This window comes from Panthera uncia, chromosome B4, assembly GCF_023721935.1.
Source record: "Panthera uncia isolate 11264 chromosome B4, Puncia_PCG_1.0, whole genome shotgun sequence".
NCBI classification, from domain to species: domain Eukaryota; kingdom Metazoa; phylum Chordata; class Mammalia; order Carnivora; family Felidae; genus Panthera; species Panthera uncia.
This window is the reverse complement of record NC_064809.1, coordinates 113584989-113611960: the sequence shown is the minus strand read 5'-3', so window position 1 is coordinate 113611960 and position 26972 is coordinate 113584989. Positions and strand designations below refer to the sequence as shown.

General features: G+C 35.5%; 1 protein-coding gene across 4 annotated transcripts in view; it reads left to right on the top strand.

Annotated features, from left to right (window-relative positions):
* NR2C1 (nuclear receptor subfamily 2 group C member 1) overlaps nucleotides 1-24644 on the top strand; it is a 47413-nt gene extending 22769 nt beyond the window's left edge. For 2 of the 4 annotated variants that reach the window (XM_049627494.1, XM_049627492.1), the window contains 7 exons: nucleotides 1176-1360; nucleotides 3315-3480; nucleotides 9680-9801; nucleotides 15968-16107; nucleotides 18251-18388; nucleotides 19720-19825; nucleotides 22749-24644. In XM_049627494.1, coding sequence (XP_049483451.1) covers nucleotides 1176-1360; nucleotides 3315-3480; nucleotides 9680-9801; nucleotides 15968-16107; nucleotides 18251-18388; nucleotides 19720-19825; nucleotides 22749-22923 — 1032 coding nt within the window. In that variant the 3' untranslated portion in view covers nucleotides 22924-24644. The remainder of the gene's footprint in view (nucleotides 1-1175; nucleotides 1361-3314; nucleotides 3481-9679; nucleotides 9802-15967; nucleotides 16108-18250; nucleotides 18389-19719; nucleotides 19826-22748) is intronic. The other 2 variants (XM_049627493.1, XM_049627495.1) reach the window with 2 other exon arrangements.
* Nucleotides 24645-26972: the final 2328 nt, after the last annotated feature.

Here is a 26972-nt window from a genome sequence, read left to right as displayed (position 1 = left end):
AAAATACATATATGAGTAGTAACCATTTAAGAACTCTGCAACTGGTAGGTTACTCTGAATGATTCTGGGACCATTCATTAATTTAGGGAACGCAAACATTTTGTCATTCTGTTCACCAAAATCAATTTTACATAAAGAATTGATATAACATGAAACATCAAGGAAACCTGTCTTTTCTTAGGATTAAAACACTAAAACTAAAAACCATAAAAGAAGAATTAAAATTTCATTAAAGGATTCTGTCAATAGGCCATAGAAGACAATTGAAAGTACTCTCATTAGGTTAGGATGGGATAATTTGAACATTGAAAAAAATAATGCATTTAAACATAGCAAATATATAAAAATCTTTGAATTTAAAATGGTACTTAAAATTCATCTGTCACCATTAGAGGTTACTAAGGGCATTGGCTCATTGCTCTAAAAATTGATAAAAGGAAGAACAATCAAGCACTTACCTGCCTTTCGTACAGAAATTGTATCTCTGGATAGTCAAAGAGTTAAGGAAAGAAAATTCTTTTTGACAAAATAATTATAGCTAATTAGTGAATAAAGAATATATATGTCATTAACAAAAATAAAAACTTAAAGACAAATGGGAAAATATACAATGTATACCAAAAGCCAATATTATCTTAGTAAAGAGATTTTTCACCTACCTGGTCCCTGGTATTTAACACATTTAACAAAGTGGCTGGTAATAGTTGGTATCTAGGAATTCTGTTCAATAATACATTTACTTTTTTTCTCTTTTCAGTAATAATTTTAATACATTCTATACAATTTTTGTTTGTATAGTTTAAGTTCTGGAAATTGTCAGGATTTTAATACTAAAAAGAACTTAAAAGATCATCTAATATCCTTTTACAGAGGAAGGGATTGTTGATGTGAATAGATTAGTCATTAAGTGCAGTTTTTGGTTTTAATGTAATTTTTGTGTATAAACATTTCCTAGGGAATGTACCTGATGTTTTTAAATTTATATTTTCCTCAAAAGTTTCTAAAACCTCAAAGCTCTTTAGTTTTACTTTCTAGGTTTCATTCATCTTAATTAGAGTTCTTTACTTTTGGCACTTTATAATCTAGAATTGGGTATTTCAGACTCAAATGTTCACCAGTACCAGTTTGCAGATTTTAATCTTTTTTGTTTGTTTGTTTGTTTGTTTGTTTTTAAGGCTGAATCATGTCAGGGAGATCTAAGTACATTGGCCAGTGTGGTTACATCATTAGCAAACCTTGGAAAAAGTAAAGATCTTTCTCAGAATAGTAATGAAATATCTATGATTGAAAGCTTAAGTAATGGTGATACCTCTTTGTGTGAATTTCATCAAGAAATGCAGACTAATGGTGATGTTTCAAGGTAAGGTCTGTTTTGATCTTTTAAAAACATTTTTTTTTTTTTTTAACATTTATTTATTTTTGAGACAGAGCATGAGCAGGGGAGGGTCAGAGAGAGAGGGAGACACAGAATCCGAAACAGGCTCCAGGCTCTGAGCTGTCAGCCCAGAGCCCAATGCGGGGCTCGAACTCACAGACCGCGAGATCATGACCTGAGCCGAAGTCGGACACCCAACTGACTGAGCCACCCAGGCGCCCCTGTTTTGATCTCAATTATTAGTATTTCTTACAGTATTTTTTATGTTTTTCTTTAAGTCTATTTATTTTGAGAGGAAGAGATAGGCAGAGAGAGGAGAGAGAGAATCCCAAGCAGGCTCCGCACTGTCAGCATGGAGCCCAATGTGAGGCTCAGACTCACGAACCACAAGGTCATGACCCGAGCTGAAGACGGGAGTCGGGCACTTAATGGACTGAGCCCCCCAGGCACCCCACAATATTTTTATGTTGAATACCGTTTACAGAAGTTTCAGAAAACAGATATTTCTATTAGACTTACAAAATTTAAAGCATAGTAAGTTTTAACTGAATGAACTACATTCAGTGTAAAATGTTATCTAGCAGGTTGCATTCTAAATAATGAGCAGTAGGGGCGCCTGGGTGGCTCAGTCGGTTAAGTGTCCAACTTCGGCTCAGGTCACGATCTCACGTCCGTGAGTTCGAGCCCCGCGTCAGGCTCTGGGCTGATGGCTCAGAGCCTGGAGCCTGCTTCCGATTCTGTGTCTCCCTCTCTCTCTGCCCCTCCCCAGTTCATGCTCTGTCTCTCTCTGTCCCAAAAATAAACGTTAAAAAAAAAAAATTTATAAAAAAAAAAAATAATGAGCAATAAATGAATATTATAAGATTAGAAATGTAATCATAAAACTTAGGAATTTTTCTTTTACTAAAGATGATAATCTGGGTCTGACATTTCAGTTATTTTATTTTCTGTGTATTTAAACATTTGTCTTATCCCAGGCAGTCATGTTCATTTTCCCCACCACTTTCTAATGATGAAAATAGATTTAAAAGACTTGATTGAGGGGTGCATGGGTGGCTCAGGTCTTGATCTCAGAGTTGTGAGTTCAGGCCCTGCATTGAACTCCACGCTGGGCATGGAGCTTACTTAAAAATAAATAAATAAATGACTTCATTGAATAAACTACAATTTTAAATTATGCTTCAGGAAACTTGTATCAGAATTCTGTTTTTCATTCTCTTGATATTAATACATGAGATGTAGAACCCAGATCTCTTCAGGCTTTTTTACACTGCTCGTTATCTAAATGTTGAGGAAATTGCACTTAAGAGTCTCAATAAGTACTTTGTTGAACCTGAAATCTTAAGAAACTCTAAAAGGCCTCTCATTGAAAAATATGGAGGGCTATTTTAAGTAATTATTTGCTAACATTAGTTCATTATTTGCCATCGTAATCTCAAATTCTTACAGTTCAGATGTAGCTGTGTTAACACAATTTTAAAATATTCTCTGAATTTTTAAATAAAATCTAACTTTGTGTCGTGTAGAATATAGTAAAGTTGACATAAGTTCTTGCCCTTGTTCTTTCTAAATAACTTCTGTACCGTAAATGGGCTAATATCTTGTACTATCATATGTATAACATAACATATAACATAAAAGCATATTTTTAGACCAAAGTATAAGGGTTTTTCCTCATAATTACATAAGATTTCTTAAAGACTTTAGTTCTCTGATAATACATTAATATAGTTTTTCATAGTATACATATTGAAATTTAATTTATTGCTTTTGGAGACAGTCATAGCTATCACTGAAATAGAGTACTCAGTGCTACTCCAAAGGTTTGTTTTCTAAACTCTTTTTTTAAGGCCTAAATCTTAATTCCAGAATTTTATGTAGAATTTTTATTTTATTGTGGAGATTGGCCACGCTCACAGCATCTGATGTTTCCTTATAGGGCATTTGATACTCTTGCAAAAGCATTGAATCCTGGAGAGAGCACAGCCTGTCAGAACGCAGTAGAAGGCATGGAAGGAAGCGTACACCTAATTGCCGGAGACTCAAGCATAAATTACATCGAAAAAGAGGGGCCACTTCTCAGCGATTCACACGTAGCTTTCAGGGTATTTCCATATATTTTTTATGTAATTTTTATGTTGTGTTACCATTTTGATTTTAATCTTCCTTTCAAAAATCAAAGTATATTTGTTGTGCTTTTAAAGTCAGAAATATTCCTGATAGAATTCAAAATAGCAGCTAAAACATACACATCTGACTCTATAAAATAATAGCTCATTAAAGCATCCTGTTTATAAATCATGGTTATAATATCGTTTCATGATTTTAAGTCTATAAAAGCTAGGTTTTAGAACATTTAGACATAAATTTTGGGTGTTGCTGTTGTTGTTAACACTAGTATTGTCATTCATGATGTATTGAATACCCTGGTTTTGTTCAGTGCCCACCTCCTACTACTTTAGTGCAAAGCCATATGTAAGACCCAGAGAGAACTCCATTATTATGTATTGCCCCAATTAGCTAGCTTTCAGTATTATTTTAAGAAGGTAAAAATTAGTTAACACATTTTAACTTTTGGCTTTTAACCATTTTGGAGGAGGTACATTTGTAGTTCCTTTTTTACTCTCCTAAATACATGTAGGATGGAAACAATACATGTAGAATATTAGAAAATAATTTTGTAGTGTTTGATTTGTCATGCAGATAATGTTGGGACTACAGCTATAGCAATACTAACCATTGAGGCCCTACATTAAGATCTTGATGTTTTGATCCCTCCATTTTAACCATTCTTTATCTTTACTAGCTATGAGTACTGTTAGAAAATCATATGCAAAGTGATTTAAAGCAATCATAGCAAGTCCTGGAATATCTGAAGGAAATTGCTACTAACTTTACTGTAGATTATAAGTTTCCATGGATTTCTAATGAAAATATACACAGTTATCAAATAAATGTTTGTGTGACTGGTAGAAATAACACAAATCTAGCATTGGCTAAAACTGCATATTTTAAAATTTACATTTATAAAATTTGATTTGGTAGAAATAGCCACAGAGAAAACTCACAGTGACTTAATAATTGCTGTAACTTTATATAATCAGTAAAACATATCAGTGAAACCAATCTTCATGTAAAATTTTACCAAAGATAATCTATATGAAAAAAATTAGAAATGCTTTATTTGTACTGTAAACAAAAACTTCTTATGGGGACTATTAAAAATTACAATAGGAATAATCAATGCTATCCTTAAAAAATTATAGCAGGAGCTATGGACAAAGGTGGAGCAAAGCAAAACTGATTTTTTCCACATTGCTCTTTTTTTTTTTTTTTTTTTTTTTTTTTCCTGAGAGAGAGAGCAGGTTCCACGCTGTCAGCACAGAGCCTGACTTGGGGCTCCATCTCACAAACCATGAGATAATGAAGTGAGCTGAGATCAAGAATCTGATGCCTAAGCAACTGAGCCACCCAGCACCCCCCACCACCACCACCATTGCTCTTTCTTATTCTAAATAAAATACCTGCTTTTGTCATCTTAGTTTTATTTTCTACCTTTGGATTTAAATGGGAAGAAAGGGTGGGTAAAAGGAAGAAGATTACAAGGAAAAAGTGTATAGAAATGTAGAAGTAGTCCTTTTTTTACTGTTGTTGGTCCTCAAAATTTTCCTTTCAAATATTTGATATGGACAGACAAATTAGGCAAATTAGAACTTTTTTTTCCTCTCTCCAGAATCGGTTTTTTTCTGTGCAGTTTTTGACCTGCTGTGCTCAGTATCCTCAGAATAAGCACTGAAATTTCTTGCTCCCCAGACAAAAAACAACTCCTTTTTTTTCTGATTCTTGTTTGCAGACTTTGTGAAAGTCTTGTTTGCAGATTTTCCGTTTTCCCACACTTCCCAGCTCAGCACTTTGTCATGGTTGGCTTTCTCATTGAGGTTTTATGGTCATGAGTTTCAAAACCTGACATCTGTAATCAGAAACTCACTTAATCTCTTAATGTCTGGGCTAAGTAACATTTTGTTCCTGTCTTGCATTTTTATGTACTGTGTAGTTTGCAGCGTGCTTTCATGTGTGCATTGTTAAGGTTCGGATTTTTGTCATTTTGTGAATGAAAAACGATTTGGAGGTTTTCAGAGTCTTATTCAAAGCAATCAAAACAGAAAGGAGAAATAGTCTAATAATGCAACTTGGATTTTGGTTCCAGAGAATCTAAGACAATAGAAATATTTAACATTTTTATTAAACTCAGTTTTTGGTGTGATTTCGTGTACTTTATTCTTGATTCTTGCATTGTGATTACACAAAGAATCAAGGTGGATAGAATTTACAGTTAGAAATAAGTGTGTGAGGCAGAGGTAGGTGATTTTCAAAACTGTTCTCTGCTCTGTATCATCTCAGTATGAAAATCACAATCCTTCTGGTCACCATGTTTGATGTTTAGGAGTCATCATTCTCCCCCCCCCCCCCCCCATCCTATTCCCCTCCATTCCCTAGTTGAATCCTAACTATTCTTTTGTTTTAATTTCTCCCTTCCTCTTCATTTTTATCACCATATTTCAAGGCCTTTTAAAATTTCTTACTTAAACTGTTACAGTAATATTTCTGCTTCCAGTCTCTTCATCTTGTCCTGTGCCCTGGTAGCAAAGTGATGTGTGTTAAAAATCAATCCGGTTATGTTACTCTGCTACCCAGCAAGCCTTCTTTAGCTTCCCATTACCCATTTGAGATCCAAGCTCATGACATTTTAGGACGTTCCACATTCTGATTCTGTTGCCTGTCATTTCTTAGGCGTGCCATCCCTTTTTTAGCCCTTTCTATAGCTTATTTTGTTTCCATTTTATTCTTATATTGAGACTTGAGCACTTAACTTCATACCTCACAATGAAATCTCAGTTGGGGTGCCTGGCTGGCTCAATTGGTAGAGTATGTGACTCTTGATCTTGGGGTTGTCAAGATCTCAGTGAGTGGTTACTGAATTAGAAGATTATAATGTGTAATCCAGGGTCACACAACTAATTAGTGACTGCTGGGAAGTAGAATTCAGATCTCCTAACTCAATTCAAACGATGTTTTAAAAGCTATCATTTAGCCTATTATCAGAATTACAGAAACTACTAGAAAGATAATTGTAGACAAGGAACTTCTAAAATGAGTAGCCTAGTTGATGTCAACAGTTTTAAAAATCATCTCAATATATTAAATGTGAATAAATTCAATGTGTATGATTCATTTATAAACCTAAAATTTCATAGGCATTTTTGGGAATCTCTTTAACATCTTTATAGTAGAAACTTATCTTCTCTATATAGAGGAAGATATCTTTGTCTTTGCAATTTAAAAGACTTGTCAAATAAATTCTTGTTTCTTCAGCCATAACTGACTGATTCATAATGCTAGAGGTATATCTTGCTTTAAGAAAATTAAGTATGTGAAACAGATATAAGATATGTCTTCTCTTTATGACACAACATGGCAGTACTTTAGTGAATTCCTCTAGTTTATATTGCAAATGATTTCAATTTTCTGATTAAAGCACAAAAAATTCTCAACATTACCACCACTATTGTATCAATCGAGGTCCATCTGTATCTTTTAGCCCTTATATCTAATTTTAGTACTGTAACTATTTTACCTTTTTTAAAGTGATTTTAATCTATTTGTTTTGTTTAAACAATTACTGTTTTGCATCTTACACCTCCCCCCCTAAAACTAGTAATCATTGGTAATTCCCCTAATCTTTCAGGCTTTTTTCCCCCCTAATCACCTTGGGCAATTCTGAAAAGGTATGATAGTTCCCAGTTTGTGTTTTGTATACTTATGTGTAGAAACAGTTGCATCCTAATAATTACATTTAAAATGTTTAATATCTGCTTGCCTACAGTTCTCTTAAGAATTGTCTTAAATAATGGCATTTTAATTGACTACTCCAGTAAACATTTCTCAAGCATTTAAAAAATATTCTTGGGGTTCCTGGCTGACTCGGTCAATGGAGCATGCAATTCTTGATCTCAAGGTTGTGAGTTTGAGCCCCATGTTGGGTATAGAGATTACTTTAAAATATTTTTTTAATAAATACAGACAGACATGCATACATACATACATACATGAATTCATTCTTCCCATGCATAGAATTTCAACTGTTAATTTCTCTTATTTTATTAGTTGGCACCATTTGTAAATAGGTAAGCCAATTGTTGATACTAATGAACAAAGGCAGTTCATATTTTTACATTTTTATAAAAATGGAGAACTTTTATATCATTTTAATGAAAACTTCTTGATCATTTGTCATCACAGACAACTTTGAGAATCTGATTAAAGTTATATATCCATTCCCCAGAAAAATACATATGGGTACATCCACCTACCCCACCCCTGCCAAGGTAGCCACTGTTAAGTGTGTGGTAGATTTCCTCCTGTCCTTTTTGTATATACATATGTATGTATGTGCACATACACACACACTGTCCCTCTCTCTTTAACATATATTGGGTCATCTAGAGACTGTTTCACAGTTGTTTCTACTTAGATGTCTGCGAGGTACTTTTTTTCAATGCTATTACATCTCAGTTTATCTCACTAATTTTAATTGTCTACAGAGTAGACTGTCTATAGCATAGAGGATTTTCCTTAGTAATAGAAATTTAGGTTAGTGTTTCTTATGGGTGAAATTACATTTCATTTATAGCAGTGAAAGTGCTCTTTTTTTTTTTAGGTTTATTTTGAGAGAGCCCTAGTGGGGAAGGAGCAGAGAGAGAGGGAGAGAGTGAATCCCAAGCATTCTCTGTACTGTCAGCACGGAACCTGACATGAGGCTTGAACCCACAGACCTCATGACCTGAATCAAGATCAAGAGTCAGACACTCAACTGAGTGACCCAGGAACCCCAAAAGTGCTCTTTAACAAGATTTTCAAAAATACTTTTAGAAGTGTTTTAAATGTGTGTGTGTGTGTGTGTTTTTAACGTTTATTTTTGAGACAGAGAGAGAGACAGAGCATGAATGGGGGAGGGTCAGAGAGAGAGGGAGACACAGAATCCTAAGCAGGCTCCAGGCTCTGAGCTGCCAGCACAGAGCCTGACGCTGGGCTCGAACTTACGGACCGTGAGATCATGACCTGAGCCGAAGTCAGATGCTTAACCGACTGAGCCACCCAGGCATCCCTAGAAGTGTTTTAATGTGGGATCTTTATTTTCAACCGTTGGCGTGCATTTAAAATAACTACCTGAGGGGCACCTGGGTGGCTCAGTTGGTTAAGCATCTGACTTTGGCTCAGGTCATGCACTATCAGTGCAGAGCCTGCATGGGATTCTCTCTCTCCCTCTCTCTGTGCCCCTCCCCTGCTCATGCACTCTCAATCGCACTCTTTCTCTCTCTCATAAATAAATAAACTTTAAAAAATAAAATAAAATCACTACCTAAGGTCAGCAGTACAAACTGTATTATAGCCACAGACACATTTTGTTTTACCTGTAGTTATTAAGTGGGGAGATTTCACACAGGACCTGCTCTTTGAAAAATAGAGCAGGCAGTCTTTAGCCCAAACTGACATATGTTTTCAATGTATGGAATTCGAGTCACAGCTTGCCCTTTATCTGGGAGTAGGCACTGCCCAGATGGCACCAGCAGGCCCAGTTCACTTATTATTCTCCTGATTATGTAAGATTTAAATTTGTTATTCCCCACAGCCTGAATGAAAGGAATATTTAACATACAAGATTGCTCATTCAACTGAATTTGTGGTATATCATTATTAATAAAGGAAGAGAAGAAAAAAAAAAAGCACATTGTTAGACCAAGACAGAAAGTAACTTTTAAAAACGCAACCAGAAGGGCGCCTGGGTGGCTCAGTCATTTAAGCGTCCGACTTCTGCTCAGGTCATGATCTTGCGGTTCATGAGTTCGAGCCCCACATCAGGATGTCAGGCTCTGTGCAGATACCTCAGAGCCTGGAGCCTGCTTGGGATTCTGTGTCTCCCTCTCTCTGCCCCTCCCCTGCTCACACTCTGTCCCTCTCTCTCAAAAATAAACATTAAAAAAAGTTTTTTTTAATAAAAACACCACCGAAGAATATCACGATTGATATTAAGTAGGATTCTGCTTATCTAAATATTGCTTTGTTAGCAGCTATGATCTACTCATTCTAAATCCTGTTTTTAGCTGTAAAATTCAGTGACTTGGATTATTTCAAGATTTGCCTTTGGTGACTATATCAAGCTTATGTGATATGTTTATATTTTTCAAAGAAATTATAATTTAGAACTGTCATAAGATCATTTACCTCAGTCCCTGTTCACGCTAGCTCACCATGCCTTCTCCTATGCCTGAGTACCTGAATGTGCACTACATTGGGGAGTCTGCTTCCAGACTGCTGTTCTTATCAATGCATTGGGCACTTTCGATTCCTTCCTTCCAGGCTCTAGGGTAAGTGTTTCAAAGTCCTTGAGTATAAATGTGGTTTTATAGCACAAATATACACTAAGCAAGAACTTTTTTATTGGATGGATTTGCATTAAGGGAAGAAAATGGTATAACATTATAACTTAAAGTTTTGTTATTTATATGACAAATTATGGCAATTAGTATTATATTATTTTTTATGTAGGAACGGTATCCATGTTTCATAATTTGAGTTAATAATTCAAATGAAATGTGTGCAGTGGAGCTGATAAATCATGGCCAGCATTTGAAATAGGCCATCTTTGACCTGAAGATTGGGAGGCTGTAGGTATGTCTTGGGCTGTTGTTTCCCTCCCACCCCCTGTTTAGTGTTCATCTCAGGCATGTTAATAAGGAGCTGAAACTTGCGTACAGTGAATATGTTTAAAAGTAGAAAAAGTTGTTTTCCAACTGTGGTTACAAAAAGTGGGGAAGGGGAAGAAAATGTAAACCCCATAGTACCACTCTGATAATTTAGAAGTACCTACCACTGAGGAACATATCAATAATCTGTATTCCATCAATATTACCTAAAATTTGCCAGGCTTATTTAGATTGCTTTAAAGTAACTAGTATGAAGAGACAAAGAGACCATGGAAAAATAAGCTCATAGTTAAAAAAGTGTTTTTCTAGTCACAGGACCTTATTCACCAATATGATTTCGTAAACAATACACTTTCATATCCTATACATCTGTTCTCCCATTTGCCAAATAGGAGCAATGACTTCCCATCCTTTATTCTTAAAGAATATTTTTTAATATAACTAAGAAGCATATCTCAGTCATGACTTTAAAAAACATACGTAGAGGGGCACCTGGGTGGCTCAGTTGTTTGGGCGTCCAACTTCAGCTCAGGTCATGATCTCACATCTCGTGAGTTTGAGCCCCACGTCGGGCTCTGTGCTGACAGCTTGGAGCCTGGAGCCTGCTTCCAATTCTGTGTCTCCCTCTCTCTCTCTGCTCCTCCCCTGCTCACAAGCTGTCTCTCTCTCAAAAATAAATAAAGATTTAAAAAAAACAAAAGCATACATAGAAACCCCACCATAATTTGGTTTATAATTTAGTGTTGGATATACCATAAGTTAAATCACAGTACTTAACTAATACAATTACATAGATTGAAAGCCGGATTTAAATGGTTAACCTTTAAGGGGCGCCTGGGTGGCTCAGTCAGTTGGGCGTCCAACTTCAGCTCAGGTCACGATCTCGCGGTCCCTGAGTTCGAGCCCCGCGTCGGGCTCTGGGCTGATGGCTCAGAGCCTGGAGCCTGCTTCAGATGCTATGACTCCCTCTCTCTCTGCCCCTCCCCCGTTCATGCTCTGTTTCTCTCTGTCTCAAAAATAAATAAGACATTAAAAAAAAAACAAAACTGTTGTTAGCCCTTTCTCTCAAAATAACAGAGTTTTCAGAATTACTTCAGTCTTTTTTAACAAAAAATTAAAATATATAAATTTACATATAACACCATTGATCTTATAACACTGTTGATCTTAAGTACTTCTGTTAAATTAAGTTTGATTATCCTATGGAAACATTCTCCAAATGTTAAAGAAACCAAAAAAAAAGCCTGAGATTTCCAATCATAATACAGTTTTACATTGGCAGCCACATTTCCCTGTGACCTGTACTGAAAATTGGTTTCAATGTAACAGCCACAGGATTCCTTGCAATTAGAATTAACCATTGGTATAGTATTTGAGGCCATTAATTGCTACAGAAACTCTTAACTATACGCATCTAATTTGTAATTTGATTTAATCAGATGGAAGAAGGCTAGGTACTAATGGTGGAAAATCCTGTTGTGTGGTAATAAACACTACTCTGAATCTCCTAGAAACTGACATTCGTTGCATTTTTATTTATAGACACAAAATTTGGAAACAAAGCCCTAATTATACAGACAAACAGATAAGCAACATTAATCATTTTCTAAAAGTTGAGTTTGTGTTGATAACTTACTTGAATGGAAGGAAACAGTAGTTTCAAGAATCTTAAACAGTAGGTGGTTAATACTGTTTGTATTTTATAGTACTTTATGCTTTACAAGGATATTACTTTTCTGTTACAAGATTTGAAGTCTCAGTACTTACAGGAATTCAGTTGTTTTTCACTTCTATCTGCATAATTTAGATGACTACACAGTAGTAGGTTCAGTTATGGGCACTTGGCATGATTTGTCAGCAGTCCCGTCTACCTAGATTCTTGTCATATAACCAAAAGTTCTAAACCATCACTATTTGCTATAGGAGATTTTATTTGCTGAGTAACTCAAGAAACCTTCCATTAAATGCTGAGCCTTAAAGTTGAATCTTTTTAAATCCCGCTGAAACAAAGTAATGTTTACTATGGCTGTGGGTTTAAAACCAGTTCTATTGCCCTATCACTGACTACTTTTCTCTAAGGACCATGCCTTCCTTTCAAACAAATGCTGCTAGGTAAAGTACAATGCCTTGGGTTTATTTGTGAAGAAGACAAATGGTTATGTTATCCCCGGGCATAAGTGACTTCCAAAGTCCTGTTACTTTATCAAAATAAATAGTGTAAACGATGATCTGATCTCTAATTATGAGTACTATGTACATATTTTAATGAACTTAACAGTATAGTACAATAGTTAGAGACAAGTACCTCTACCTATTTGTAAAAGAAGTTGACCCACTTAATGTTATGCAACCTAGTGTTTTTATTTATCAACACGGGCATTGCTTTTGGTGTACCTGATACATTAATTACTTCTGTCCAGCTCCTTTTGCTTTTCAAAGGAAAGATGTTTTGAAAATAGGTACTGTTATGTGATTATAATGATCATTTGTTTTTAACTGAAGAAAGTTGACAGCAAACGTGCCCTTACCATCACAAAATATTAACTATAAATGGGGAGTCTACTGTGAAATTGCACTTTAGCATCTTACTTGCTAAAATTTGTTGTGAATTACACAAAAACATAGACTTTGAACACCTGGGTTCAAATGCTGGATTTATTTATCTGCTAGCTTTGCTACTTAATTAACAGCTCCATTTCTACATCTGTAAATTAGAAGCAGAAATGCTTTCTTGCTGGATAGGCTACTTAGCTGAGAATGATGAATGTAAATTACCTGACCCAGTACTTTGCAGTACTGCTGCAAAGTAGATTATCAGTGCTCATTTTCCTTCGTTCTTTCAGGAACTTCCTTTTAAAAAGGACTTCCTGTTTTCCTTTCCTAATGAACTTTCTGAAAACATATTTGAAAAGCATGGCTAACTATAATACAAGGATATTTTGGGTTTTGTTTTGGATGAAGATGTAAATATAGATATCTTTCCAGAATTAATCTCCATATTTAGCTCTTTTCCTTTGGAAACAAAATAATATGGCTTATTTCTCAATTGCCACTTATCATTTTTCCCTTAAGGTATTCAAAACAATTTTGTTATTCCTCACCCTCTGCAAAGTTACTCCTTAACCTTTTCTCTGAATCTCCTACGACAATGTCAAAGTACTTTCTTAGTACTAGGTATAGCACAGGCCAGTAAGAGCTTTGATTTTCTTTTTTTTTTTTTTTTTGGTCTGTTGGCTGTATTCATTTTCCTTTCTTGTGTCCACTAATTACTTTGGTTAACTGTTTCCTCTTGGAAACTTCAGAATCAGGCGCACTTGGTGACTCAGTCAGTTAAGCATCCAACTCCACATGGCATGTGGGATCAACCCCCCCTATTGGGCTCTGCTGAGAGCACAGAGCCTGCTTGGGATTCTCTCCCTGTCTTTCTGCCCCTCCCCCACATGCACTCTCTCGCAAAATAAATATTTTAAAAGAAAATAAATAAAGATAAAACTTCAGGGGGTGCCTGGGTAGCTCTGTTGGTTAAGCATCAGACTCTTGATTTCAGCTCAGGTCATAATGTCATGGTTCGTGGGATCAAGATCAAGCCTCATGTCAGGCTCTGTGCTGTTAGCACAGAGCCTGGCTGGGATTCTCTCCCTCTCTCAAAATCAATAAATGAACAAAAAAATAAATACTGGAGTATAGAAACATAAAGTAAAATTTCATTCTCCAGAGATAACTAACCCCAATATTAACAGTTTGGCATCCTACCGCATCTTTTCCGTGCGGAAATAATAATCATATATATACTTACATATCATATGCTTTGCCTTTCTTTTTACACTTAGATGATGGATTTCTTCCTATGTCAACACATGTAAATTTATTCTTAGTGGTTGCCTAGTATTCCCTTTTACAGGATTTATTATTTACGTGCTTATTCCTTATTAGTAGACATTTAGGTTCTTCCTAGTTTTCTTTGTTATTCTATCCACTGCTACAATAAGCATTGTTGCATTGTATGTATACTTTTGCCTGCTTTGAGTAGTTCTATAAAATATGTTCTTACAAAAGGAGTTGCTGAGTCGAAGAGGTTGCTGAACCTATAGAAAAATAGGTTCTATTTTTTTGAAAGATAGGTACTATTAAATTGTCCTCCAAAAAGATGTTGAGCCAGTTAATACATCAGCAGTGCTTGTGTGAGAATGAATTCTTATTTTCTCATACCCTCCTCAATTCTGGATTTTATCCTTGTTTTCTGATACATGAAAATAGTATTTTGTTCTCTTTTATTTTGTTCGATTTTAAGATTGAAATTTTACATCATTTTTTATATGGACATTTGAAAATACTGATTTTCTTTTTATTTAAACTTCACTTTCAAATAAATTTTGATTTGCAAAATAAATTGGCACTGCCCTACATGTTTTTGTTTTTTAAGTTCTTTCCCAGCTTTCTCTACTCACATGTCAGCCCTTCAGACAGACCTTCTCTAGCCACCTTATCTGAACACTCCCCATTTTTTGATGCATCATCCTATTATAGTAATGGAGAATTTTTATTACCTGAAACTAGCTTAATGTGTGTATAACTATATGCATGTGTGTATAATATTTATATAAAATATGTGAAATAATATTTCTTTACTATGTTTATCTTTTTCGTGGAGGCAGACTTAATCCATCCTATGTATTGCTATTTTTCCAGTGCCTTGAATACTACCTGGCATATACTTTATTTTTTGCCCTACTCAACTAACTCTTAAGTTTGCATCTTGTAGTAACTGAGCAGGGTGTAGGACATACAGTGTCTCTTCATTTTATATAGTTAAGCAGCTGAGACCTGAGAATCTTATTAGCCAGATTTCAAATGGATAATCAGTGGATGATGTAGGTTTAAAAACCTTGGTTGACTTCTATTCCAATATTTTTTTCTACTCCCTCATGCTCTTGAAATTTCTTATTCAGAAGTTCAGGAAAGGACCTTATTTTCATTATTCCTAGTAAAATCCTCGTTATCTCATTTAAAAAAAAATTGCAGTTGGGGGGCACCTGGGCGGCTCAGTCAGTAAGCATCCAACTTCGGCTCAGGTCATGATCTTGTGGTTTGTGAGTTTGAGCCCCGCGTCAGGCTCTGTGCTGACAGTTCAGAGCCTGGAGCCTGCTTTCGGATTCTTTGTCTCCCTCTCTCTCTCTGCTCCTCCCCCACTCACACTCTGTCTCTCACAAATAAATAAACACTAAAAAAATTTTGTTTTTAAATAAATAAAACTAAATTAAAAATAAAAAATTTTTTAACATTTATTTATTTTTGAGAGACAGAGCATGAGCAGGCACCCCTAGGTATCTCATTTATAGGGATACTAATATCCTATCTGAAACATACAGAACAAACCATTTCTCCCAGGAAGTTGGTTGCTTACCTATCATCAAATTATTCTAGTTACCCTTACATAAAAAAGCACTTACCTGAATTTAAACTGAAAGAAAACTTGGGAGAGTTTTTAAGTGTATGCTTTTGCTTTTAATATTTTTTAAAATAATCTATATTCCATCTGTTTCCATGAAATGTGGGATTAAAGCCCTAACTTTTAGTTTGCAACACTACCTACAACTGTTCTTATAAACTGGCTGATTAATTAGTAAGCTAGCTAATATTTAAATTTATAAGCCTTCCTCATCAGTTGCTATTCATTATATAAGACAGAATTGACCAGGTCCATGCCCAGTTGGTCCTTCTAGAATAATTTTAGTTAAGTAATATTTTATTTTTAAATAGATGAATCAGTTGTAAAGTTTATAAAATACATATTAATATCTGATATGTGTTGTGTTTATTTTAATAGGCAAGAAAATAGCATATCTTTGGTGAAAGCTTATTGGAATGAACTTTTTACTCTTGGTCTTGCCCAGTGCTGGCAAGTGATGAATGTGGCAACTATATTAGCAACGTTTGTCAATTGTCTTCACGGTAGCCTTCAGCAAGGTAAGGAGCATTTTATTTATTTCCTTTTCTAGGAGATAAGAGGAGGGGAGAGCATCAGTTTTATAAAGTAGAAGCTAAATATCTGATTAATGTTTTAGATACCAGCACCCTTTTTGCGTGAGATAATTTCTACATTTTGATAAATTCATCCATTAATCACCCAAAAATATTTTCAAATCAGAGCACAACAAAATTGTTCATTGGGATATATTCTCTCACTTAAACAGTCCCAGAACAATCTTGACTCTCTTTCCTTTTCTTTAAATTTTTTTTTTTTTTAACGTTTATTTTATTTTTGAGACAGAGAGAGACACAGCATGAACGGGGGAGGGGCAGAGAGAGAGGGAGACACAGAATCGGAAGCAAGCTCCATGCTCTGAGCCATCAGCCCAGAGCCCGACGCGGGGCTTGAACTCGCAGACCGCGAGATCGTGACCTGTGACCTGAGCTGAAGTCGGACGCTTAACCGACTGAGCCACCCAGGCGCCCCTCTCTTTCCTTTTCTTGATGCCAAGATGATTACAGCTTTCATTTATTTGAGGAGATAGGCAGTCATTGATTTACAAATGTTTAACTTCAGGTTGGCTCGTGACTAACCACAAGCATGCCCCATCCTCAAATGGGAAGAACTGCTTTTTGCATTCAGGAATAATTTACAAATTGGGAGTCATGTGATATTTCCTTAGCATGTTTTACATTATTTTTATTTAGTTATTTTTTTTGAGTGCCAACTCTTTTGTGTGTGTGTGCTTTTTGTTTTTTAATTTTTATTTTTTAGTTTTTAAAATTTACATCCAAATTAGCATATAGTGCAACAATGATTTCAGGAGTAGATTCCTTAGTGCCCCTTACCCATTTAGCCCATCCCCCCTCCCACAATCCCTCCAGTAACCCTCAGTTTGTTCTCCATATTTATGAGTCTCTTCTGTTTTGTCCGCCTCCCTGTTTTTATATTATTTTTGTTTCCCCTCCCTTATGTTCATCTGTTTTGTCTCTTAAAGTCCTCATATGAGTGAAGTCATATGATTTTTGTCTTTCCCTGACTAATTTCACTTAGCATAATACCCTCCCTCCAGTTCCATCCACATAGTTGCAAATGGCAAGATTTCATTCTTTTTGATTGCCGAGTAATACTCCATTGTGTGTGTGTGTGTATGTATGTGTGTGTGTGTGTGTGTGTGTGTGTATAGATATAGATATAGATATAGATATAGATATAGATATAGATATAGATATGCCACATTTTCTTTATCCATTCATCCATCGATGGACATTTGGGCTCTTTCCATACTTTGGCTGTTGTTGATAGTTCTGCTATAAACATGGGGGTGCATGTGTCCCTTCAAAACAGCACACCTGTATCCCATGGATAAATGCCTAGTAGTGCAATTACTGGGTTGTAGGGTAGTTCTATTTTTAGTTTTTTGAGGAACCTCCATACTGTTTTCCAGAGTGGCTGCAGCAGCTTGCATTCCCATACATTATTTTTAAGTCATCTTCCATTTCCTGTTTGAGGACAGAAAAATCACCTTAATGTTATCAACAATAGATCCTGCTAGAAGGTAGCACTACATTCCTATCTTACTTATGGACTCCTGGTCTTGATTCATTTCTCATGAATTTGTAATGAGTTATACACAGCCTACCTTCACTAAAGCTATGGTTGACTAATCAGATGTGTTTTAAACACTATAAATTTTAAAAGTTCTTATAAAACTATTCAACTTTTCTTTTGGTCTTGGTAGTGTTTTTTGCTAGGTATTTGTTTCTATTTTAGTAGTGTTGGTAACTTTTAAAAACTCTAAGCTTAAATTAAATCTTGTTATCAAAATCTGAGTCTTGTAGGCCAGTTTTTCAGGAGGTTATCTTTACAGCTTATCTTCTCAAAGATGTATCTTGAAAGGAAACACTAAATTTGTTGAGGTTTTTGTTTTGTTTACTAACAGCTTGTTTTTTTTCTTGAATGAGCACTATCTGAAGATCATTAATTAGTTTCATCGTTGCAGTGATACAGAATTTTAAACATTTATAGATTGGCTGTATTCAAAACTGGAAATTATTGAGAAGGAAATGTCTTGGGTAAAAATAGATATACATTTTAGCCAAAAACTAGAAGCTTTTGTCTGTTTGTTTTTAATTAAAGATAAAATGTCAACAGAAAGAAGAAAATTATTGATGGAACACATCTTTAAACTACAGGAGTTCTGCAACAGCATGGTTAAACTCTGCATTGATGGATATGAATATGCCTACCTGAAGGCAATAGTACTCTTCAGTCCAGGTACTACATAAACATTTACTTCTTATTTACCATACAGTGGCTGGGGGTATGGGGAAATGGGAACCCTCATACATTGCTGATGGGAATGTAAAATGATGCAGTTAAAGTGGAAACAGCCCAAGTGTCCATCAACAAATGAATAAACAAAATGTAACATCTACATATCCACATACAGCAGAATATCATTGCGCCATTAAAAGGAATGAAATTCTGATACATGCTATACCATGGTTGAAAACAGTATCCTAAGTGAAAGAGGCCAGTTACAAAAGATCACATTTTATATGATTCCATTTCTATGAAATGTCTAGAATAAGCAAGTCTGTAGAGACATAAAATAGATTGGTGGTTACCAGGGACTAAGGAGCGAGGAGCATGGAAAGTGACTACTAACAGGCACAGAGTTTCTTTTGGGGTAACAAAAATCTAAAGTGTTCTAAATGTTTTGGGATGATGGTTGCATAACTGTGAATATACTAAAAACTATTGAATTATACACTTTAAATCAGTGAATTTTATGGATATTAGACATTTAAGTATGAGAAAGAAAGTTGAAGAAATCATCGAAATGACATAGTTATGGTCACATCAGCATTTGAATTCTTTGGCATATTTTGCTAGGCATCACTAATAGGCAAATGAAAGATGAGTATTGTTTTGTTAATGGGTTAAGCTTCTAAACATCTGATTAGAGTTACCAACAGGTAAAAAAATGTCTCCTGTTTTCCTGACAGTTTCTAGCTTTCACGTATGGTAAAATGACAGTAAGTTCAATGATCAATTTCTGAATAAGGAAAATTGACTGTTCTTTTAGACTCTGTTTTTTATTTTGGTATGTATTTCTGTTCCTGTGCATCATAATAAAATTATCTGAGAAAACCTGCTTTTTACACTCAGTGATTCCAATAAGATGATTAAAGCTTTTTTTCTTTTAACCGTTTCTTATAATGTTTCACGTAAGTTAATAATATATATCTACATTTTAATCACAACCAATTTGCCACCTTCATTTTCCTTAAGTTTGAGAGAACACAGATTTGATACAATGTAATTTTATTTTATTAAATATTCTCAATTTTTTTGTTTTGTTTTGTTTTGTTTTGAGAGAGAGAGCACATGCGGGAGGGGCAGAGAGAGAATCCTAAGCAGGTTCTACACACTGTCAGCACGGAGCCTGATGTAGGGCTCACACTCACAAACCTTGAGAACATGACCTGAGCCAAAACCAGGAGTCAGACACTTAACTGACTGAGCCACCCAGGTGCCCCGCTCTGTACCTTACTAAATGAGCATTTAGAACTAGGGTAACAATATATTCTTCGATGTTTCAGATCATCCAGGCCTAGAAAACATGGAACAAATTGAGAAATTTCAGGAAAAGGCATATGTGGAATTCCAAGATTATATAACCAAAACATACCCAGATGACACCTACAGGTATCTACAAGTTAAATTAGTTAATTAAATACATCCTAAAATTTTTTGTGAATCTGTTATTTTTTTTTTTCCATCCCAAGAGTAATTCAGTGTTTTGGTCACCATGGACCTTTGAAATAGCTAGTGCTTTTAAAAGCAATAGTGCATTGTTGTGAGTGATTTACAGGTAGTATTTCACACAATTCTTACAATGCTATAAGGAGACTGAAGAGAGAGGTTAAATAACTTACTCAAGGTTACACATAAATGGCAGGGCCTGCCTGTGAACCCAGGTTGTATAACTCTAGTGCCCAAACTCTGTTTTCTTCAACTGAAATAAGGGATTTTATTAGTAAAAGGGAAAAAATAGGAATGAATGAATAAAAACACCATTCGACTATTTTATAGGTAATTTAGAAATTTGGTTTATGATATTTCTGCCAAGGTATTTCTTGATAACATCCTTTGAAAAAAATTTTTGGAAGATCCAACTCAGTTTTTGAAGAGGAACCATCTTGGAGAGTAGTAGTGAAGCACATGGCTTTCAGAGCCAGAATACCAGGCAGGGTTTGACTCTTGACCCTAGCTGTGTGACCTTGGGCAAGTTATTCAACTTCTGTGTTTCAGTTTCTCTATTAAATGTAGGCAGTACCCACATTTTACAATTGGTATAGTGGTTGAATCAGTTCATATATGTAAATAGCCTAGGACAGTGCCTACTACATAGTATGTTACATATATAGTATACATATATGTAATATAATATATAGTATATATATTTATAGTAAGGGCTATATAAATGTGTTTACTAATATTATTCTTAATTTTACATGCTTCAAACTAATAAAAGAATGTTTTGCATAAAATAATTTTTTACAGGGGTGCCTGGGTGGCTTAGTTGGTTAAGTGTCCAACTTCAGCTCGGGTCATGATCTTGCGGTCCATGGGTTCAAGCCCCACATCAGGCTCTGCTGACAGCTCAGAGCCTGGAGCTTGCTTCAGAGTCTGTGTCTCCCTCTCTCTCTGCCCCTCTTCCACTTGTGCTCTGTCTCTCAAAAATAGACATTTTTAAAAAATAAAATAACATTTTATAGATAGTATGTAATAGACTTATAAGCCAGTTCCACCTTGAAAATCAGCCTTAGTTTATCTAACCGGTTTTCCTACCCTGCTTCCTACCAGCTTTATTGCTGCAGCTCAGCTGTTGGGAACAAACAGGAACTGAGTAATTTGAGGAGGAGAGTATTGGCTACAGGAAGGTGACTTAATCCTGGTTTCAGTTGGTCTCAAATGTTTGTGTTCAAGACCTTAGACTATGGGCAGGATAAACATACCCAAGCTTTTTGGAATGGTTTTTATTGTTGTTGTTTGTTTTGTTGTTATTGCTTTCAGTTTTTTAATGTTTCAAAACTTGTTTGATACCTCATTATACAAATTAAATTGTTCCTCCTCTTTGACATATAGTTTTTGCTGACCTCTCTTCCATTAGGTTCCAGGTGCTTTGACTGATCGCTGGAACTCTTTCTCAGTTTCTTACATTCTGATTTATTTAAAAATAACAAATTATCAGAGCACCTGGGTGGTTTGGTCAGTTAAGTGTCTGACTCTTGATTTCAGTTCAGGTCATGATCTCACAGTCAGGAGATCAAGCCACACATGGGGCTCTGTGCTGACAGCACAGAGCCTGCTTGGGATTCTCTCTCTCTCCCTCTCTCTCTCTGCCCCTCCCCCTCTTACATGCATATGCTGTCTCTCAAAAATAGACTTAAAAATAATAATAAATTAGCAGCAGTTTTCAACTTATAATATGCCTTCATGCAAGGTATGGGCCTGCCTTTAAGATCCTCAATAGCATAGAAACTGGCAGGGATCATTTCATTAATCTTCATCATAACACAGAGAGATGGCTAACACACATTCACAGAGGTAGGGGAGCAGGTGAATTAAGATTTGAACCCAGTGGTCTTGATCCCATATTCTGTGCTCTTCCCAGTAGTAACTGTTGCCTGCTTTACCATTTCCATTTGTCTTTTTGATTACCATTGAGCCCCATGTGTCCTGATAACACAAAATATTGTTGTTCTTATAACCTCAACTGAGTTTCTAAGCCACTTTTTTTTTTAAGTTTATTTATTTATTTTGAGAGAGAGAGAACATGCACATGGAGGGGAGGGGCAGAGAAAGAGGGAGAGAGAGAGAATACCAAGCAGGCTCTGTACTGTCAGCACAGAGCCCAATGTGGGGCTCAATCCCACGAACTGTGAGATCACGACCTGAGCCGAGATCAAGAGTTGGATGCTTAACCCACCGAGCCACCCAGGTGCCCCAAGTTTCTAAGCCATCCTTAAATGTATAATATGATCTGTGTTTTAATAACTTAGTTCCATGGTCCGTATGACCAAGTGGAGGCAACACAGTGTAGCAGTTAAGAGCAAGGCTTTCCAGTGAAGTCTGTCAGACTGCACTTATAGCCAGATGATTGTCATGTATTCTGAGGCTTGAGAATACTTAAGTTTTGTTTTGTTTTGTTTTGATGTTTATTCATTTTTGAGAAAGAGGACAGAGCATGAGCAGGGATGGGGAAGAGAGAGGGAGATACAGAATTCAAAGCAGGCTTCAAGTTGTCAGCACAGAGCCTGACGCGGGGCTCGAACTCACAAACCGTGAGATCATGACTTGAGCTAAAGTCGGACACTTAACCAATTGAGCCACCCAGGCGCCCCGAGAATAAGTTTTTATTTTAAGTTTTATTTTAAGTTATTTATTTTAAGTTTATTTTAAGTTATTTAAGTTTTTATTTTATTTAAGTTTTTATTTTAACTGTTGAAAATTAGATCTTTATTAAATTAGACTTCAACCAGGTACATGCAGAAATTGCTCCTAGTTTTCTACTAAATCTCTTTTTTATTTACCCCTTGTTTTTTCCTTCCCCTTTATTTTTCAGGTTGTCCAGACTACTACTTAGATTACCAGCTTTGCGATTGATGAATGCTACTATCACTGAAGAATTGTTTTTCAAAGGCCTCATTGGCAATGTACGAATTGACAGTGTCATCCCACATATTTTAAAAATGGAACCTGCAGATTATAACTCACAAATAATTGGTCACAGCATTTGAAATCTGAGATATCAGTGTAAACTTACTGTTCTTTCCCGGAACACAAAATGACACCAAATTAAACTAGTTACTTCCAGGGTATCTGGAAATTTTGACTTTAAAGAGTATCCAAAAACCAAGGTGTTTTTATTTTAACTTCTTAAGAATTTTTGAAGTGACTGGGCAGGTATCAGGAATCAGAATTTCCTTTCCTGCCTTATTTAAGTGAATAAGAAATATTATGAATTTATTTTTGGTTAAGAGGACACCTTAAGCTGTCACTTCTTGGCATCTACACTAAGGTCTCTTATTATATTTTATCTTATAAAACAAATAAATTAGTCTTTTTTTTTCCAGAATTGTGTTCTATCATATTTTTCATTATGAACTAGTACAAACACTTAATTGTCAGAAATACCTAAGGAGGATTTACTTGCATTTTACTCTTAATATATAATCTGTTTTAATTACCACGTAAAAGAAGATTCTTTTATTCTCAGTGGCATAATGATAACATTAGAACCATAGGAAATAATAACTGAATATATATATTTTTTGTCTTTTGTAAATATTATGGTACCTTTAGCATATACCACTCTCATTGCTGGCAATGAGACATAGGCCATTTATGATCTCAAGACTTTTTTTAGTGTTGTATATTATTAGTTACAAGCACTTTTTATTTATGTATGTAGCAGAAAATTGTTTTTGAGAATGAGGTAGGGTTCATGTTTTAATATTTTTGGTTTACTGCTATGTTTTAAAGTAGTAGAGACTGAGCCCCAAATGTTTCAGTATTTCAAAATGGATATTAAAATTATTGCTTTTCCATTCCACAAACGGCATTTGACTTCTCTCCCTCTTTCCTGACCTGCATTATAACTTCCTGACCCTTCCGTGAGTTTTAGCCAGTTTCTTTTAGGGCCTTAGAAATACCCAGTTTGTTAAATAATGGATTTCTCATAGCCAATCTGTGTTTTCAAGGTGAGTTAAACAATTATTTTAAAGCAAATTGGTAATTTTCAAAAATTTACGTTTTTTAACATGTAAAGGAATATGCACTGATATTTGATATTTCACCCTAAAGGAGGGAAAGCTGTTTTAACAAGAGTATGCACATCAACCTGAAGCCTTGTTGCCACAACAAAACCATTTTAGACTCCCTGGATGCCTTCCACAGTAATGTTTTCCTCAGCAAACCTGATTAACTGTTAAATCTTTCCTTGCTCTGATTGTCATAATGAATTTTGGTTTATCTATTTGTTGATTTTTTAAAAAATATGGAGATTTTATTGCACTCAGAGTACATTTTTATAAAGATTTTTGCAACAGAAGAAAAGCTGAATTTAGGGGAGGATGTGGATTTTACTAATAGTTACTTTATAGTAAATCAGAAGTTTAAAAGTATCAACTTCCAGTCTTTACCAACTTATTAAGGGAAATTTTTCCCCTATTTTAAATGTAATTTTTATCAACAGTTTTATTTATAATTTATCAACTGGGAAAAACTACATTTAGTATAAAATATTCAAATGGAAAAATCAGTAGGTTTATATCTTTATAAACCCATTGAAGTAAGCCAAGGATTCAGGAAAATAATTCTTTAAAATAATATACTAATGGTTAATTAAGATGCATTTTTCTTTCAGGTATTTTTCCTGAATAAATTTGTAGTTATATTTGGAAGTATTTTTAAAACTCTATTAAAATGTGACCTGCATTAAAAATGTCGATTTATTTGATTTCAGAGTGTTGGTCATCCATTTGTTTGTTCTGTTAACAAATCTCTAACAGAATTTATTAAAGTACTTCTAGGAAGGGAAATGCATGGAAAACATTTCCATATCCAGTATTTTAGGATTATTTACAACTCAGTTTGAAGACTTTCAGCTAAAACTGCAGATTAACTATTAATTTATTTTCTCTCCTGAAGTCTTAGTAAAATAACACAATGTGTAAAGTGTAACCACACAATGAGAAATGAAACAGGAAACAAGAAATCAAAGGAAAGCAAATTCAGTAAATTCTTAGAAAACAAAATGGAGGTAGAGAGAGACTAACTGACTTATTAGCAGAGCCAGAATCAAGGAAGCTCTAATCAGAGTGCCTGCAAAAGGCAGTTCAGTGAGAAAGATGCCAGTAGCCAGAGAAGATGCTCGGTATCTGGAAGAACTGGTGTTCATATTCAGAGGTGATGCTTGGGACATTTAAAAAAAAAAAAAAAAAAAAGATTGGTTGCAGGTCTGTGTACAGAATTATTGAATTATCTTTTTCTACCCTTAGGTCAGGTGACCACTTTTGTCCTTCCAGCTTTTTGAGCAGGAGGCAGAGGTTAATTCTCTTTAGAAATGAACTGGAAGATCCAAGGATTTCCAGGGTACCAGGGATAACAGCTTGGATTAGTTATATTAAGGGTTGAAAATACAGATTAAGTGAAAATCTGCATTCTGAATATGGGCTCCCTAATCATGTTCCCACAATGCTGGCCATTGGAATAGGCTTCTCTGCCAGGATTTTTTTCTTCAGAGAAATTAATTGGCCTTAGAGAAAAGATCTCCAGGTACTCACTTTTTGTTGTACCTTGATGAAAAGCCTCTTTGCTACTTTATCACTCTTCAGTGAAGCCAAACTAATTTCCAAATTATATATATGTATATATAGAAACATACATATACACAGACATATATACATACATACATACATACATATACGTGGGGTTTCTGTTCAGATCTTTAGTACCTACTATTAAATATGAATTTAGAACCAGGATCACTAGATAATTGAGGAAAATCTCCAGTACCTAAAAGAACAGACATTCTTAGGTCCCAGGGGAGGCAAATATAATCCAGGGATCAGAAAAATATCCACCTCCAGGGGCACCTGGGTGGCTCAGTTGATTAAGCATCTGACTTCAGCTCAGGTCATGATCTCACTGTGAGTTCTATGCTGACAGCTCAGAGCCTGGAACCTGGTTCAGATTTGTATCTTCCTCTGTCTCTGCCCCTCCCCTGCTCATGCTCTGTCTCTCTCTCTCAAAAATAAACATTAAAAAATATTTTTAAAGAAAAATACCCACTTCCAGAGGTAATATTTTGAAAGATGTTGTATCCATTAAATGAGAACAGGATGCTTTGAAAAGGGAAATTTGGTCTGTGTGTCCTCCCTCTCTGCCCCTCCCCCGCTCACACTCTCTCTTTCTCTCAAATATGAATAAACATTAAAGAAAAGGGAAATTTGGGGCAAGTAACTGTCCCTGGAAATTAAAAATGATAGCCAAAGTGATTCATTAGAAGGGTTGGAAGATAAAGTTTTTGAGAAACTCCCCCTGAAAGTATAATCAAAAGATAAAGTAAGAAAAAATAAAATTAGAGCATCAAATCAGGAGGCCTAACATTTTATAATAATAAGAGTTAAAGAAAGAAAACAAAGGCTTGAGGTAAGGAAATTATTAGATAATACAAGAAAAGGTCCACGAAGGGATATGTGTCCCTAGGTTGAAAGGATCCACGCTTTAAATGAAAAAGATCCTTACTGTCTTAATATCAGAACAATATAGTCAGAGAAGATACCATATTGCTGCTTCTAGCAATATAGTGGAATCAGTAGGTACCGTGAAGGCCTTTGATCTGTTGCTGGGCTCATGAGTCTGACATGAGTTTTCAAAGAAGCCTAAAGTTGGTGCAGGTCCTGAGTTCTGCCCCTCACCCCCTACCCCACTCCCTGTTCTGGCAGAAGCAAATAGGCATCTTTTCTGGAAAAAGTATCCGTAATTTTTTTTTTTAACATTTATTCTTCAGAGACAGAGTGTGAGTGGAGGAGGGGCAGAGAGAGAGGGAGACAGAATCTGAAGCAGACTCCAGGCTCTGAGCTTTCAGCACAGAGCCCAACGTGGGGGCATGAACTCCCCAACCACGAGATCATGACCTGAGCCAACATTGGACGCTTAACTGAGCCACCCAGGCCCCCCCCCCCAAAAATATCCATAATTTAGATCAGAAGTTGGCACACTTTTTTGTGAAGGGCCAGGAAGTAAATATTTGTTTTACTTTGTGGGCCATCCAGTGTCTAGC